Source organism: Callithrix jacchus, chromosome 17 (assembly GCF_049354715.1).
Source record: "Callithrix jacchus isolate 240 chromosome 17, calJac240_pri, whole genome shotgun sequence".
Lineage (NCBI taxonomy): Eukaryota > Metazoa > Chordata > Mammalia > Primates > Cebidae > Callithrix > Callithrix jacchus.
Window position 1 is genome coordinate 24969157 of NC_133518.1, and position 16531 is coordinate 24985687.

At 36.8% G+C, this 16531-nt stretch overlaps 1 protein-coding gene across 5 annotated transcripts in view; it reads left to right on the top strand.

Moving 5' to 3' along the window:
- The window catches only part of IFT80 (intraflagellar transport 80), a 141508-nt gene that overhangs the window by 70923 nt on the left and 54054 nt on the right, over positions 1 to 16531 (top strand). For all 5 annotated transcript variants that reach the window (XM_078353935.1, XM_054247142.2, XM_054247144.2 and 2 more), the window contains one exon: positions 9974 to 10153. In XM_078353935.1, coding sequence (XP_078210061.1) covers positions 9974 to 10153 — 180 coding nt within the window. The remainder of the gene's footprint in view (positions 1 to 9973; positions 10154 to 16531) is intronic.

A 16531-nucleotide genomic window follows, 5' to 3' on the forward strand; every position in this document is an offset into this window, starting at 1 on the left:
AGATTAGAAGATTACCCATTTTGCAACCCTACTGAATCAGTAGATGTAGGCAATGATCATCATTTACTAAAACCATAAGAAGAGAGGCAACAGGCAATAAATGCTTCCTCATGGTAGTACGTGTTACAACTCTTATTCATGTAATGCTGTCTCAGCATTTATCTTGTTATGTTGTCCCTGACTTGTTACTTTTGACCTACCTATTTTGAGATAGTCTCCACCTAGTTAGTATTTCTTCTAGATAGATAAGGCCCATACCCTGAACTGTTTGACCACCTTCTACTTTTAAATGTTATGAACCAGATAATGTAATCCCCAAGCCCGTGCTTAAACTTGTGCTCCCTTCAAACAACCGCACCTGGGGGTTGTCAGGGGAAACCCACCTAGGTAAAACCTTGGACACCAATGAAGGCCTCCACCCAAAGGTCTCAGCCTCTCTCTTGCTCCCCATCTGCTGGTTGAGCATTCATGTTCTCAATGACACCCCACTGTCTTCTCTCTTAAATCTATGGGTAATAAACCTAATCTTTCCACCACTCCAGTCTGAATGTTCTTCACTGTGCCACGCAAAACTTAAATATCTCACTTAACAAATCATAACAGTATATAACATCACCTAACTTAAATACATAACTTAAATACCTCACTTAACAAATCACAACAGTATACAATGTTACCAAAAATATGGAACCTGAATCTGATCAAGACTCTAAATCTAACTACTAATTTACAGGAAATAAAGGGAACAGAAGAAATGTTAACACGTTGAGAATGCAGAAGGCAAAATCCAAACTGTGGGAAATTTTATAGGACACATGACTCAGTTTCTTCAACAGCCACAAAATTACAAGGGGAGGCCAGGCGTGATAGCTCATGCCTGTAATCCCAGCACTTTGGGAGGCAAAGGCAGGAGGATCACTTGAGCTCAAGAGTTTGAGAACAGTCTGGGCAACACAGCGAGCCCTTATCTCTACTAAAAATAAAAACGCTAGTGTGTTGGCATGCACCTGTGGTTCCAGCTACTCAGGAGGCTCAGGTGGGAGGATCACTTGAGCCCCGAGATTGAGGCTGCAGTAAGCTATTATTGTGTTGCTGCACTCCAGCATGGATGACAAAGCAAGACACTGTCTCAAAAGAAACAAAAAATACAAGGGTAAAATATGTGGAAGGAGAACATACAGATCAAAAGATATCTAAAAGACCCATTAACAGCGGTTTTACCTTATTTGCATCTTGATTGAAACAAACTGGAAAAAAATGACAATTGGGAAACTTTGGACAGTAACTTAATGATTTTATTGAAGTTGGGTTTTAAAAATCCGTGTTTTTAGTGATATATGATAGTTCCTCCTTGTCTGTGGTTTTGCTTCCATGATTTTTCAGTTACCTGTGGTCAACCACGATCTGAAAATATTAAATGGAAAATTCTAGAAATAAAGAATTCCTATGTTTTATATTGCACACTGTTCTGAGCAGCATGATAAAATCTTAAGCCATCCTACTTTGTTTTCCCAGGACATGAATCATCCCTTTGTCCAGCATATTCACTCTGTATACATTACCCACCTGTGTAAGTCACTTAGTAGCTGGCTTAATTATCAGATCAACTGTCACAGTATTTCAGTGCTTGTGTTCAGTCACCCTTAGTTTACTAATAATGGCCCCAAAGCACAAGAGTAGGAATGCTAGCAATTTAGTGTGCCAAAGAGAAGCCGTAAAGTGGTTCCTTTAAGTGAAAAGGTGAAAGTTCTCAATAAGAAAAAAATGGTATGCTGAGGTTATTAAGCTCTGTGGTAAAAATGAATCTTCTGTCCATGAGATTGTGAAGAAGGAAAAGTAAATCTGTTCTTAGTATTATATAGAAAGTACACTACTATCTGGATTCTGGCATCCACTGGGGGTCCTAGAACATATCCCTGTGGATAAAAAGGGACTACTGTATACTGAAATATTTATCGATGAAATGATATGTGAGGGATTTGCTTCAAATAATCTGGGCCATGGAGAAGTGAGTGGTGGTACAGAGATGAGAATTAGCCATTAGTTGATAATTGTTGGAAACTGGGTAACAGGTAAATGGGGGTCTGTTGTGCCAGTCATTCTCAAAGTCACTGGTCACTGGCCCAGTAGCTTCAGCACCCTGTGGGAGCTTGTTAGAAATGCAAATTATTTGACCGCAGCCCACATCTACTAAATCAGACACTCTGGGGTTGGGCCCAGGAATCCATTTTAACTATCCTTCTAGGTAACTCTAATGCACACAAGCACTGCTTTGTGTTATTCTTCCTATTTAAATTCATGTTTGAAATTCGAATAAATAAAAAGTGCAAAAGAAAAAATTAGGTTATGAATATAAGAAGCCAAATGTACACATAGCTAGGAGAAGCTGGTTTAGAGGCTAAGACAAGGTTGTCTAATTGTCTTAATGGTTAGCAGATGAATTGGTAAGGTACCGTCCGAGAGCCAGCTGCTAATGATAAACCAAATCACAAATTTTGCTCTTCTCTTGAAACAATGGCTGTTTATTAAAATTACCTAGAGAACTTTTAAACACATATCCAGACCTACCCCCAGGAGATTCTGGATTTAATTGGTTGGATCAGAGCCAAGGTTTTGGTTGGTTTTTTAAAAAAAGTTTTTAAGATGATTATAATGTTTAGCTAGTATTGAGAACAAGTATCCTAGCTTTATATGCATAAGAATTATCTCAAGAGCTTGTTAAAAGCTTCGTGTCTCTTCTCCCCAGAGATTCAGATTCAATAGCTTGGGGTAGGGTTCATGAGTTTGCGTTTCTAATAAGCTCACAGGTGATACAGATGCTGCTGGCTTACACACTTTGAGTAACATCTTAGAGTAAGAGATAGTCTGGTTAAAGAAAGAGATACCTAAGGTAAGTAAGAGTGTAGGGGAGAAAAAGAAATATCTCTTCTTCCCATCTTAGGTTCATGTATGAGGACCATATAACGGAAGACAGATGAACAAGAAAAAAAAGCATACAGTTTTATTTAATACAAACTTTACATCACATGGAATCCTTCAGACCTCCCCCCCAAGAAACAGAGAAACCTGTGTGTTTTTATGCTTAGGTTTTATGACAAACAGTCATGGAAAAATGTCCATGATTGGACAAAGAGGATATGATCTAATGCTAATAAACTGGGGGAAATTTAGCAAAGGCTTTCTCTGTTCAAATTCTTTTTCTCTATGTCTGTTTGTCTTTAGAGATAAGGATATGTCTCCTTCCAGTACAGGGAAGGTACCTCTCTCTTGAACTGACCTGCCCTGGGAGATGGGTGGAAAAAGATTAGAGAATGACGTTCCTGCTTCTGCTGTGTTCTCTATGTCAGTGTGCCATACTTTGGAGGTAGTGTGTTCTGAGCCCCATCAAGAGGGATATTTAAAATTCATCTACCAGGGTTCTCACTGTCAGTACCACTAAATTACACCCAGGACAGCTGTCTCATTCCCTTTTAGAGGGTAGTAATACAAATGTGAATCAAGTATTTCATAGCATATTTGAGGAAGAAAACAGAATTAGAATGTTAAAAAGATCTCTTTAGAAAGCCCAAATGATAAATGCATTTTTAAATTTACCAATAAAAACTATTCAGTTTACTCATTGGAAAAATATAACCCTGTCTCCCCAATTTTATTTTAACTTTTAAGTTCAGGGGTACCCGTACAGGATGTGCAGATTTGTTACATGTGTGTCATGGTAGTTTGTTGTACAGAATATTTCATCACCCAGGCATTAAGGCTAGTATCCACTAGTTATTTTTCTTGATCTTCTTCCCACCTTCCACCCCCCAGTAGGACCCAGTGTATGTTTTTCCCCTCATGTGTCCACGTGTTCATCATTTAGCTCCCACTTTATTATGATAACGTGATATTTGGTTTTCTGCTCCTGTGTTAGTTTGCTAAGGATAATTAATGTCCCTGCAGCTCCATCCATGTCTCAGCAAAGTGCATAATCTCTTTCCTTTTTATGGCTACCTAGAATTCCATGGCATATATGTACCACATTTCCTTATCCAGTCTATAATCGATGGGCATTTAGGTTGATTCCCTGTCTTTGCTATTGTGCTACAATGAACATATGGCTGTGTATGTCTTTATAATAGAACAATTTATATTCCTTTGGGTATATACCCAGTAATGGATTGATGGGTCGATTGGTAGTTCTGTTTTTAGCTCTTTGAGGAATCGCCACACTGTCTTCCACAATGAACTAATTTGCACTCCCACCAACATTGTAAAAGCATTTCTTTTTCTTCACAAGCTCTCCAGCATCTGTTACTTTTTTACTTTTTTTTTTTTTTTTTTTTTGAGATGGAGTCTCCCTCTGTCACCCAGGCTGGGGAATGCACTGGCATGATCTCAGCTCACTGCAATCTCCACCTCATGGGTTCAAGTGATTGTCCTGCCTCAACCTCCCAAGTAGCTGGGACTATAGGAGCCCACTGCCATGCCTGGCTAATTTTTGTATTTTCATTAGGGACAGGGTTTCACTATGTTAGCCAGGCTGGTCTTGAACTACTGACCTCGAGTGATCCACCTGCCTCAGCCTCCTGAAGTGCTGGGATTACAGGTGTGAGCTACTGTGCTTGGCCTGACTTTTGAGTAATAGCCATTCTGACAGGTGTGAGATGGTATCTCACTGCGGTTTTGATTTGCATTTCTACAATGATTAATGATGTTGAGCTTTCTTTCATATGACTGTTGGCCACATGTATATCTTCTTTTGAGAAGTATGTTTTCATGTCCTTTGCCCACTTTTTAATGGGTTGTTTTCTTGTAAATTTGTTTAAATTCCTAAGAGATACTGGATATTAGACCTTTGTCAGATGCATAGTTTGCAAAAATTTTCTCCCATTCTGTAGGTTGTCTCTTTACTCTGTCGATGGTTTATTTTGCTGTACAGAAATTCTTTAATTAGATCCTATTTGTCAATGTTTGTCTTTTTTGCAATTGCTTTTGGCATCTTCATCATGAAATCTGTACCCATGCCTATGCCCTGAGTGATATTGCCTAGGTTTTCTTGTAGGAATTTTATAGTTTTGTGTTTTATGTTTGTCTTTAATCCATCTTGAGTTAATTTTTATAAATGGTTAAAGGAAGGGGTCCAGTTTCAGTTTCCTACATATGGCTAGCCAGTTATCCCAGTACCATTTATTTTTATTTTTTAATTTATTTTTATATATTTATTGATTTTTAGATGGAGTTTCACTCTTGTTGCCCAGGCTGGAATGCAATAGCACAATCTCAGCTCATCGCAACCTCTGCCTCCCGGGTTCAAGCGATTCTCCTGCCTCAGCCTCCTGGGTAGCTGGAATTATAGGCATGCACCACCACACCCAGCTAATCTTGTATTTTTAGTAGAGATGGGGTTTCTCCATGTTGGTAAGGATGCTCTTGAACTCCTGACCTCAGGTGATCCGCCTGCCTCGGCCTCCCAAAGTGCTGGGATTACAGGCGTGAGCTATCGCGCCCTGCCCCAACACCATTTATTAAATAGGGAATCCTTTCCCCATTGCTTGCTTTGTCAGATTTGTCGAAGATTAGATAGTTCTAAGTGTGCAGTCCTATTTCTGGGTTCTCTTTTCTGTTTCATTGATCTTTGTGCCTGTACTTATACCACTACCATGCTGTTTTGGTTACTGTAGCTTACAGTTTGAAGTCAAAGTAATATATTGCCTCCAGCTTTGTTCTTTTTGCTTAGGATTGTCTTGGCTATTTGGGCTCTTTTTTGGCTTCATATGAATTTTAAAATAGTTGTTTTCTAATTCTGTGAAGAATATCAATGGTAGTTAAATGAAAATAGCATCAAATCCTTACATTGCTTTGGGCAGTATGGCCATTTTCACAAAATATATATATTTTTGACACGAAGTCTTGCTCTGTCACCTAGGCTGTAGTGCCGTGGCACGATCTTGGCTCATGGCATCCTCTGCCACACAGGTTCAAGTGATTCCCCTGCCTCAGCCTCCTGAGCAGCTGGGACTACAGGCATGCATCATCACGCCCGGCTATTTTGTATTTTAGTAGAGAGGGGGTTTCACCATGTTGGCCAGGGTGGTCTCGATCTCCTGACCTTGTGATCTACCTGCCTTGACCTCGCAAAGTGCTGGGATTACAGGCGTGAGCCACCGCGCCTGGCCTCCATTTTCACAATATTGATTCTTCCTATTCATGAGCATGGAATATTTTTCCATTTGTGTCACCTCTGATTTCTTTGAGCAGTGGTTTGTGCTTCTTGTAGAGGTTTTTCACTTCCGTTGTTAGCTGTATTCCTAGGTATTTTATTCTTTTTGTGATAGTTGTGAATGGGAGTTCATTCGTAATTGGGCTCCTGCTTCTCTGTTTTTGGTGTATAGGAATGCTAGTGATTTTTGCTCATCGATTTTGTATCCTGAAACTTTGCTGAAGTTGCTTATAAGCTTAGGAAGCTTTTGGACTGAGATGATAGAGTTTTCTAGATATATAATAGGATCATGTCACCTGCAAACAGGGATAGTTTGACTTCCTCTCTTCCTATTTGAGTACGCTTATTATTTCTCCTTGCCTGATTGCCCTGGCCAGAACTTCCAGTACTGTATTGAATAGGAATGGTAAGAGAGGGCATCTTTGTCCTGTGCCGGTTTGCAAGGCGAATGCTTCCAGCTTTTGCCCTTTCAGTGTGATATTGGCTGTTAGTTTGTCATATATGGTTCTTAGGATTTTGAAGTATGTTTCTTCAATACTTAGTTTATTGAGAGTTGTTAACATAAAGGGATGTTGAATTTTATCAGAAGTCTTTTCTGCATCTGCTGAGATAATCGTGGTTTGTCTTTAGTTCTGTTTATGTAATGAATTACATTTATTGATTTGCATATGTTGAGCCAGTCTTGCATCTGGGGATGAAGCCTACTTGATCATGGTGGATAAGCTTTTTATTGTGCTGCTGGATTCACTTTGCCAGTATTTTGTTGAGGATTATTGCATTGATGTTCATCAAAGATATTGGCCTGAAGTTTTCTTTTTTTGTAGTTGTATCTCTGCCAGGATGTTGGTTTCAGGATGCCTCATAGAATGATTTAGAGAGGAATGCCTCCTTTTAGTTTTTTGGAGTAGTTCCATAATGTCTCCCCAATTTTTGTAACTATTAAAGATTTATTCTCTGCTGATTAGGTTTTGATTATATGGTTTTATTACTAGAGTAATCTAAAAGAGATAAATCATTTATTTTTTTAACTTTCATTTTGAGTTCAGGGGTACATGTGCTGGTTTGTTATATGGGTAACCTTGTATCATGGGGATTTGTTATAATTAATGGGTACTAGGCTTAATACCTGGATGATGAAATTTTAATTTTTAATGCTTACATTTAAAATAATTTTTAAATTGTGAATTAAAAAAATTTTGATGTAAGAACTTAATTTAACTTTACTATTGTAATACTGTTATACAGGTTTAGCATTCCTAATCTGAAAAATTCAAAAGCCAAAATACTCCAAAATCTAAAACTTTTTGAGCACCAACATGATGCCACAAGTGGAAAATTTCAACACTTAACTTCATGTGACAGGCCACAACCAAAACAATTATAAAACTTTTTTTCATGCATAAAATTATAAGAAATATATAAAAAATTACCTTCATGATATGTGTATAACATGTATATGAAACGTAAGTGAATTTCCTGTTTAGATTTGGGTCTCATTCTCAAGATATTTAATTATGTGTATGCAAATATTTCAAAATCTGAAAAAATCCGAGATTCACTTCTGTCCCCCAAGCATTTCTGGTAAAGGATACTCAATCTGTATTCCTTGAAATGTGTTTTCAGGGATAAGTTGCATGTTGCAGATTTTATTTTTGTTGGTTCATGTGGACTGTAAAGGAAGTCAGTTGAATATAGGATGATGATATACTATTATCTTAGCATTTCTTTTCATTTGTCCTCTTAGGATCATGCATCTATAAGTTCTTAGATAAATATTTCTGTTTAATTTTAGTAAGACTTTTTTTTTTCTGGCTGATTTGGTTCTTCGAGTGTTTTAAAACCATACTTTAAATACAGTAGTCCTCCCTTTTTAACGTTTCCTCTTTCTGTGAGTTCAGTTACCCTCTGCTCTGTCAACTGCAGCCCAAAATGGAAATTTCCATAAATAGAGACTACATTCACATAACTTTTGCTATGGTATATTTTTATAATTGTTCTATTGTGTTATTAGACATTGTTAACCTCTTACTTTCCCTAATTTATAAATTAAACTTTAACGTAGGTATGTATGTGTAGATAAAAACATAGGATGTATGGGCTTTGGTATCATCCATAGTTTTAGGCTTCCACTGGGGATCCTGGGACTTATCCCCATGGTTAAGGGGAGACTATTATATGAATATATGGTTTTAAAATACAAATTAAACTAAGATCTCTGTTTCTTCTACGCCATGACTATAGACTGGATTTAGAAAAAGAGTGAGCTATGTCGTAAGCCTTTGTGTTAACAAATCAAGTCTCATTTGTCATTATCAACCATTTTTAATCTTTATGTAAAATAGTATTCATGTAGTGTTTCATAATTCTTGTTTGTCAGACAGAAGTGACTTAATTTCATTGTCTTGCCCAAAGCAGATCATTAGTATCTTTGAAGTTCCCAGTCTTCTACAATTATTTTCAAAAGATGACTTCAAATATTATATGTATTTTAAAAAATTTATTCTTCTTAATTTTCAAAAAGAAAGTTTCTGGTATTTTCATACTGCTAATGAAGCAAAGGTTATGGTTTGTTCATTATCTTCGTCTTGATAACTTTATTATTAGGCCTTTACTTAAGCCATTAAGGCAACAATTAGTAGCTGCAAAGTTGTAGGGTGGTGAGAGTTGAAAAAAAGTGTCAGTGAGTGGTCAAAGAGCCTTTCAGTATTTTTAGGTTATGTGTGAACTTTTGTTAGGAATTTTAAAGTCTTGATTTGTAATAGCATCCGTTAGTAAATCTTTATCTGTATTTTTCCATTTCTTCCAAATTTGTTGTCAAGGTGAACCTGTAGCTAATAAGGAATATTTCTGGAAAAAAAAATGTAAAACAAACAAACAAACTGTGTGTGTGTGTGTGTGTGTGTGTGTGTGTGTGTGTGTGTATATCTCCAGCCAAGAGCAACAACAACAAAATCAAGACTGTGCCTACAGGCTGTAAAGGCTGGAAGAATGGAAAGAGAATATGTATATAAGTTTAGTCAAATTAATCATCCTGGCAAATAACATATGTTGCATCTGAAAAAATGAAACAAGTATACATAATACCATGTATCAAAAAGTTTGGATTGTTTTCTTATGTCTTATTTATACACATGCACCAGAATCTCTTTCATCCTATTTAATGCTTATTGATATCTCTAGATAACTTTCTCAGACAGATAGGTTCTAGGAGAGGTTATACTGACTGTAGTCTGTTAAAAAAAAAAAAAGAAAAGAAAAAAATAGATTCAGTTGCATGTAATTTCATGATGTGTGTAGAGCAATTTTAGTTACATTATGTGTTTAGTTTCAGTTTTTTTGTGACATTCTTAAAATATTGTAATGAGAAATTTTTAGAAGTGAAGACTATATGCAGCCTTAAGAATGAATAGTAACATGTCTGTTTTTTCTATAGAATCTGTGTTTACCTATTAAGTGTTATTACTTAAAAGTAATAATGTACATTAAAATTATGTTGTTTTTTACAGTTCTTGAGATATTTCATACACTTTTATCATGATGTTCTACTATGGACTTTAACAATTATATCTGTATTTTCTATTTAGTATGATATAATTTTATTGAGAAAAATTCCAATAATATATAAAATAGTATTCATGCAGTGTTTCATAATTCCAGAATAAACAGATATTCTTTTTAAAATGACCTAATATGTTGTCACATGCCTGATTTAAAACTTCCTAAAATTTTCTTTTCAATAAGTCAATTTTTTTCTTGTTTTTTCTTCCCCAGTGGTCATACACATTAGAAAAACCGAACACTGGCAGCATATTTAATATTGCGTGGTCTATTGATGGCACTCAGATTGCTGGAGCCTGTGGAAATGGACATGTTGTTTTTGCACATGTGGTGGAACAACATTGGGAGTGGAAAAATTTTCAAGTAACATTAACTAAAAGAAGGACCATGCAGGTATGATTATGTTCCAAGGTTGATTCAACCTACTTCTTTTTGTATTAGTTAACTGTACAGAATATGGAGTTATCTTCATAATTATATTTAGTCAAGCTTATAAAAGTTCAGTCACATTAGAAATATTTTAACTATGCCATTAGTTGCTTTTCTCTGACATAAGAACCTTTCACAGATATAGAACCTGAATGCCCCAAGCTCTTCCATTATACATTTAGGACAAAGACAATGAAATTGGAAACCTTGAGGAAATATGTGGATTTAGTGAGGAAAGGAGAGAAGAAGTTGTAACAAATCGAAACATACTGGATTTAACTCCTGGAGCTGACTCCAAGGCAGGTCTAAGTTGCCAGTTACTGACAGGGTTAATTGTTTTACTTATTTGTAATTGGATAACTTATTTAACCTGATTTAAAAAAATTTTTTTCTTTTAAGAATTACCTAAGGAGAGTCAAAATGGGAAAATGGTATAGGAAGTTCTTATTGGGGATTAGGAAGTGTAGGGGAAGAAAACTCTCTACCCATCTTAGGTTCATAACTGACGTCACTGTAACAAAAGACATATTAACAAGAAAAAAGCATATTAACTGATTCCATGTAAGTTTTACATGATACCAGAGCCTTCCTGAGGAAATGAAGACCTGAAGAAACAGTTAAACCCGTGTGCTTTTATGCAGGTTTGATGAAGAGTAGACAGTTGGTGGCAATACACAATAGGGCAAAAAAGATATCATCTTGTGGTAATAAGCTGGGGGAGATTTAGCAAGGCCTGTTAGATTCTTCTCTGTGTCCCTGTGTCTTCAGAAATAAGACTGTAACTTTCCTCTGGGTATAGGGAGGGCACCTCTCATATGACAGTCTTATGACTTGCTTCAGGGAAAGGTCAGAAAATCCTTCCTAGGTTTTATGACCTGTGTTGGTAAGAAGAGTAGGGGAAAGTCAGAGTGATCTGCCGCTGCTCTAGTTTTATCAAATTCCTTTAGCTTATTCAGTATGCCATAGTGCCATATTTTGGAATAGTGTATCCTCAATCCCATCAGAAGAACATTTTGAAGTGAAATACTTTGTAGATTAATACGAGAAGGTTGGAATATGGCAATGGGGAGTGGGGGGAAATGTTTTACAGGTCCTAGGACATCAGTGAGAGGGCACAGGTATCCTCATGGCTCATCTTTATCTCTCCTTCAGGGCCTCTAGCCCAGTGCCTTGCACTTAATATATTAATAATTAGTTGAAGAAAGGTACAAGGAGAAGACCAAAATACAATGTGCCAACGCAAATCCTCTGGAAAAGAAGGCTCGACCTTCCTCCTCTTCCTTTTGTCTGTATCAGTTGCCTCTTTCTTCAGTATTCATAATTCATATTATTACTACAAAAATTTAGAAGCATATATCATGTGATTTCTTGCACAGGCCTATTCAAATATTCTGTTAGCCCAGGTATCCAGATTTTAAAATTTGGATAATATTATCACTAGATTCCTAATAATTAGATATATTATACTTTCCTTTTCTGTTTATTTATTTTAAAATTGTAAAACTTTTTATTTAGAGAGTATAAAACACACACAGAGTAGTATGATGAATCCCCATGTACTCAGCTCCCAAAATCATCAGTTCATACTTAAGCCTGCCTGGTCCATGTCCTATCTACATTCCCTATTCCCCAAATTCAGACACTGTATTTCATTTGTAAATATTTTAGTATATATAACTAAAAGATAAGGACTCTGTTTTTACAAAGTCACACTACCATTATCATACCATATAAAAATAATTTCTTAACATTGTCAAATATCCACAAAGTATTTAAATGTCCAGTTTTTTCCTACATGTCACAGAAGTTTGTTTGAATCAGGATCCAGGTTTACATATTGCAATTGGTTGATGTATCTTTTTTTTTTTTTTTTTTTGAGATGGAGTCTCCCTCTGTTGCCCAGGCTGTAGTGCAATGGCGCGATCTTGGCTCACTGCAACCTCCGCCTCTTGGGTTCAAGCAATTACTCTGCCTCAGCCTCCCAAGTAGCTGGGATTACAGGTGCCTGCCACCACACCCACCTAATTTTTTTGTATTTTTAGTAGAGATGGGGCTTTACTGTGTTGGCCAGACTGGTCTCGAGCTCCTCACCTCAGGTGATTTGTCCATCTCAGCCTCCCAAAGTGCTAGGATTACAGGTGTGAGCCACTGTGCCCAGCCGATGTATCTTTTAAGTCTCTTTTAGTCTGTAGATTACTGTGAATTCCCTTTCTATCCCTGTTTCTTGCCCTGCAGTTTTTTTGTTGAAGAACCAAGTAATTTGTCTGGTAGAGTTTCTCAGGCTGGACTTGGCTGATTGTATCTCCATGGGGTGATTTGACATGCCCCTCTATCTTCTATAATTCCTTAAAGAAGGATTTATGATCTAGATGATGGTGTAAATATATATTACTTCTAATTAACCTGGCATCTAAAACATTATAATATTCTATATATGACATAGAATCCATTGTGAGTTCTAATCAGCTAATTGGGGTATAATATTATATTTATAGCTAATATAGTATTGCTAAAATAAGTTCTGGCCTTAATTACAGAAGTGCCCCAACATGAGAATATATCTAGAAATAGGAGTTCTTCTTTTATAATAAAAAGGAATTATCCTAGCGATTAGAGGATTTTTATGTGAAATAAAATGAACTGTGGAAATGCTTAACTGGCTTATCTAATTAAATTATCTTTGTGTTTAAAATAATATTTATAAATAAATAAAGTTTTAAACTAGAACATTATTTTTATTTTTTAAAAGAGGTTTTACTTTCTCCATGATTATAAAACATTTTACTGCATTTTTGCTGAGTTAGGCCTATTCACTGTTTCTTCTTTGAATGATTGTATTCACTCATTCAATGGATATCTATTGAGTGATCCCTACTTGCCAGGGGTTGGGCTAAGCAATGAGGAATACAGTAGTGAATAAGACAGATTTGGTCCTTGTTTTTATGGACCTCCGCGATTAGTACCTTGAAAATGTTTTTTTCATAAATTTAGCTGAAATTGATGTAAAGTGAAAAATGAAGGAAAAAAAGGAAATTTATTGATTCATGTGAAGTTAAGAGATAGACTGACTTGAGAGACATTACTAGTTCAGAGGCTTAAATAATGCCAAGAGGACTTCATCTCTTTCTCTTCCTCAACTCTCTTTTTCTCTGTAACTGTCTTAGTTTTCAGAAAGATTCTATTTTGTGGCCTTGGTAGTTCCAGGCTGACATCCTACCAACTTCAAGTTCAGCAGAAAGAGTGCTTTCTTCCCAGTAATTCCAGGAGAAATCTCAGCCTTGGATTTTATATGCTGAGCCTGAGTCAAATGTATTTAGTCAGGGAGAGGCAGAGGAAGATGAGTCAATCCCATCTTGCCAGTCACTGAGAATAGTGGAAGGAATGGTTTCTTAAAGGAAAATAAATGTATATTTGCAAGAAAATATGTCATTTGATTCTGGGCAGACAAAAAAATGATAGATATATATTATAGTCTATTTTTGCACTGTTTAGTGGCTATACTGTGTTAGTTGTTTATTGCTGCATAATAAATAACCCTAAACATAGTAGCTTCAACAGCAACAATTGTTACCACTCATTTTCTGTGGGTCAGGAATCCAAGCATGGCTTAGCTGGTTCCTCTGTTTCACAGTCTCACAAGGCTCCAAACAAGGTGTTGGCCAGGACTTTAGTCTTATCTAAAGGCTCAACTGGGGAAAGCTTTAATTTCAAGCTCACTGACATGATTGTTGCAAAATTCAGTTCATCAGTGTCTTTTGCACTGAGGGCCTCAGTTTTTTCTTGACTATTGACTAGAGGTCTCCTTCAGTTCTTTGCATGTGGCCTCTTAAAGCGAAGCTCACAACTTGGTGGTTTGCTTTATTAGAGCAAGCAAGAAGGAACAGAGAGAGTGTAAGTAAGACATAAGTCACAGTTCTTGTTTTTTTATTTTTATTTTTTGAGATGGAGTCTCGCATTGTCATTCAGGCTGTAATGCCGTGCCTCGATCTTAGCTCACTGTAATATCTGCCTTCTGGGTTCAAGCAGTTCTCCTGCCTCAGCCTCCCAGGTTGCTGGGACTACAGACATACACCACCATGCTCAGCTAATTTTTTTGTATTTTTAGTAGGGATGGGGTTTCACCATGTTGGCCTGGATGGTCTCGATCTCCTGACCTCATGATCTGCCTACCTTGGCCTCTCAAAAGTCACAGTGTTTATAACCTGAGCTCAGAAGTGGTATCTCATCACTTTTGCCATATTCTATTCACTAGAAGCAAGCTATTAGGTCCAGTCCACACTAAATGGAGAGATTTGCACATGTGTAAATACCAGGAGGCAGGCATCATTGGGAGTCACCTTGCAATGCCTTTATTTATATATATGAATATATATTCAACCTACTCTTATACATATGATTCAGAAATATACTACTTTATCATGCAGATATTTAATATATGATTGAAAACAAACCCATCCCCTTTCTAAAAAAAGATAACCTGACTCTCCAGTTATTGCATCCAGCTCCAATTCTCTGGTTTGGAAAATGATACATAAGTATGTATTTTAATTCTTCTCCCCTCCCCTCCCACTCTCCATATTCCCAGTTTACAGTGGCAAAGGGAAAAGAGGGTGGCTGCAATGAAAACAATTTGGAAAAGGAGAGAAAGGAAAACAACACACAGTGATTACCAGTTTATAGCTAAAATCTAGCTGGTGAGTGTGAAAGAAAATTAAAAATCTTGAGACCCCAACCTCACTATCTCAAAGGGAAAGGGTAAGCCTGAGAACTGAGTCATGCAAACCTGCCTCCCATTTTTTTCCTAAGTAGATAGCTGCAAAGATAAAAGAACACATACCTCTGCAGAGGGCTTTCCTCAGAATGTGCCCATGAGTAAATTCCCTTTGGGCCCCAAAATCTTTACCCTAAAACAGAGTTCTGTTGAGTTTCACTGTGACAATATAAATTAACAGCTTATCTTCATGGATGTGGGAAAGACACGACTAGAAGTCATCCCTCTGATCACCTGAGACAATACATATTTCACTGCTTCTTCTACTCTGTGTTTACCTTATTGAAAAATTCAGATTCACTGCAAGGGGAATACATAGTTGACTATCGCTGTACCTGTTTTCACTTGCAACATGTGGATTCAGTGAGCTCTCATCGAAGCCTCACAAGAATGTGACCATACCCTCCCTCTTTACTCTTTCTTTCTCTCTTTTCCCCTCCTGTCTACTTCCCCCCCCCTTTTAATATTGAAGCTCTCCAAACATTTTTGGAAAAAGCATTGATCACAGATGTTCCTGTGAGTTTTGTGTTCCTTTTTCCTGGGCACACCCCCAACCTAGGCAAAATAAACCTACAAATTGATTGAGACTCACCTCCAGTCATTTTCTTTGGTTTTACACCAAGAATATCCTGTTAACTCTCTTTGCAATAAAGCAGTTGCTTGGTCAGTTTGTTAACTCTAGTTTGCCTTTCTGGGAAGATATCCCTGGACATTTGGAGGATTCCCCTTCTGAGGGTTGTACTTTTTAGCAGCTCAATTTTGTTGCAAAGTGGAGTCACAGGATTTCAGTGAAACTAAACAGTCACAAGTTTTTTGTTTGCCCAATTTAGAATTTTACAGTTTCTTTAGAGGCTTAGTTGACTTTTGGTTTGTCTGTGTTTTATTAACTCAGAAACCAGAGATCTTGTGGAGTCATGATTGTTAAATCTACACCTTGACTGGCTGGTGCTGTTTTCCTACAATAGACTTCTTTGCCCTACTGTCTTTTGTGGGGCACAATAGCTGGAGGGAAAAAGTTTCTTAATCTGCCTCTTGCCTCCAGGAAGAGCAGCCCAGTGGATAATTCTTTCCCAAAGAGATCGTTGATATATTTGGAAGGAAGTGCCTACCTAGGTGGGAAAGTGTGCAGGTACAAAGGATGAGGCATTTCTGGTGTCTCAGAAATTACCTTTATCTCTTTCCTGCCATTCTAATTTTAAGATGGAGCACAAATTTGGCTTTTAATAGTAGTCAAAGTTCAAAAGTGTCTAATTTACAGGACACTTTTATGTCTTGTAAAAATAAGAGCTAATAATAATTTTGAGGATGAAATGAGATAATGTATATATAACAAAAATACATAATAGCTATTGCTATTATGATTATAGCTATGTATAGGACTAAATGAGTGTTCTGCAAATGTGCAAACAGAATGTTTAGACTTATGTCAATCTGAGGAGTCTAAATATTGTGATCACATAGAATAATTAGGTGGTGTGAATATCAGGAGATTAATCCTGGAGCTGCCCTGAATTGAATAGAGTAATATGTGTATTTTAAAATTCAGCACAGAACATTTCTGATGTGAAATT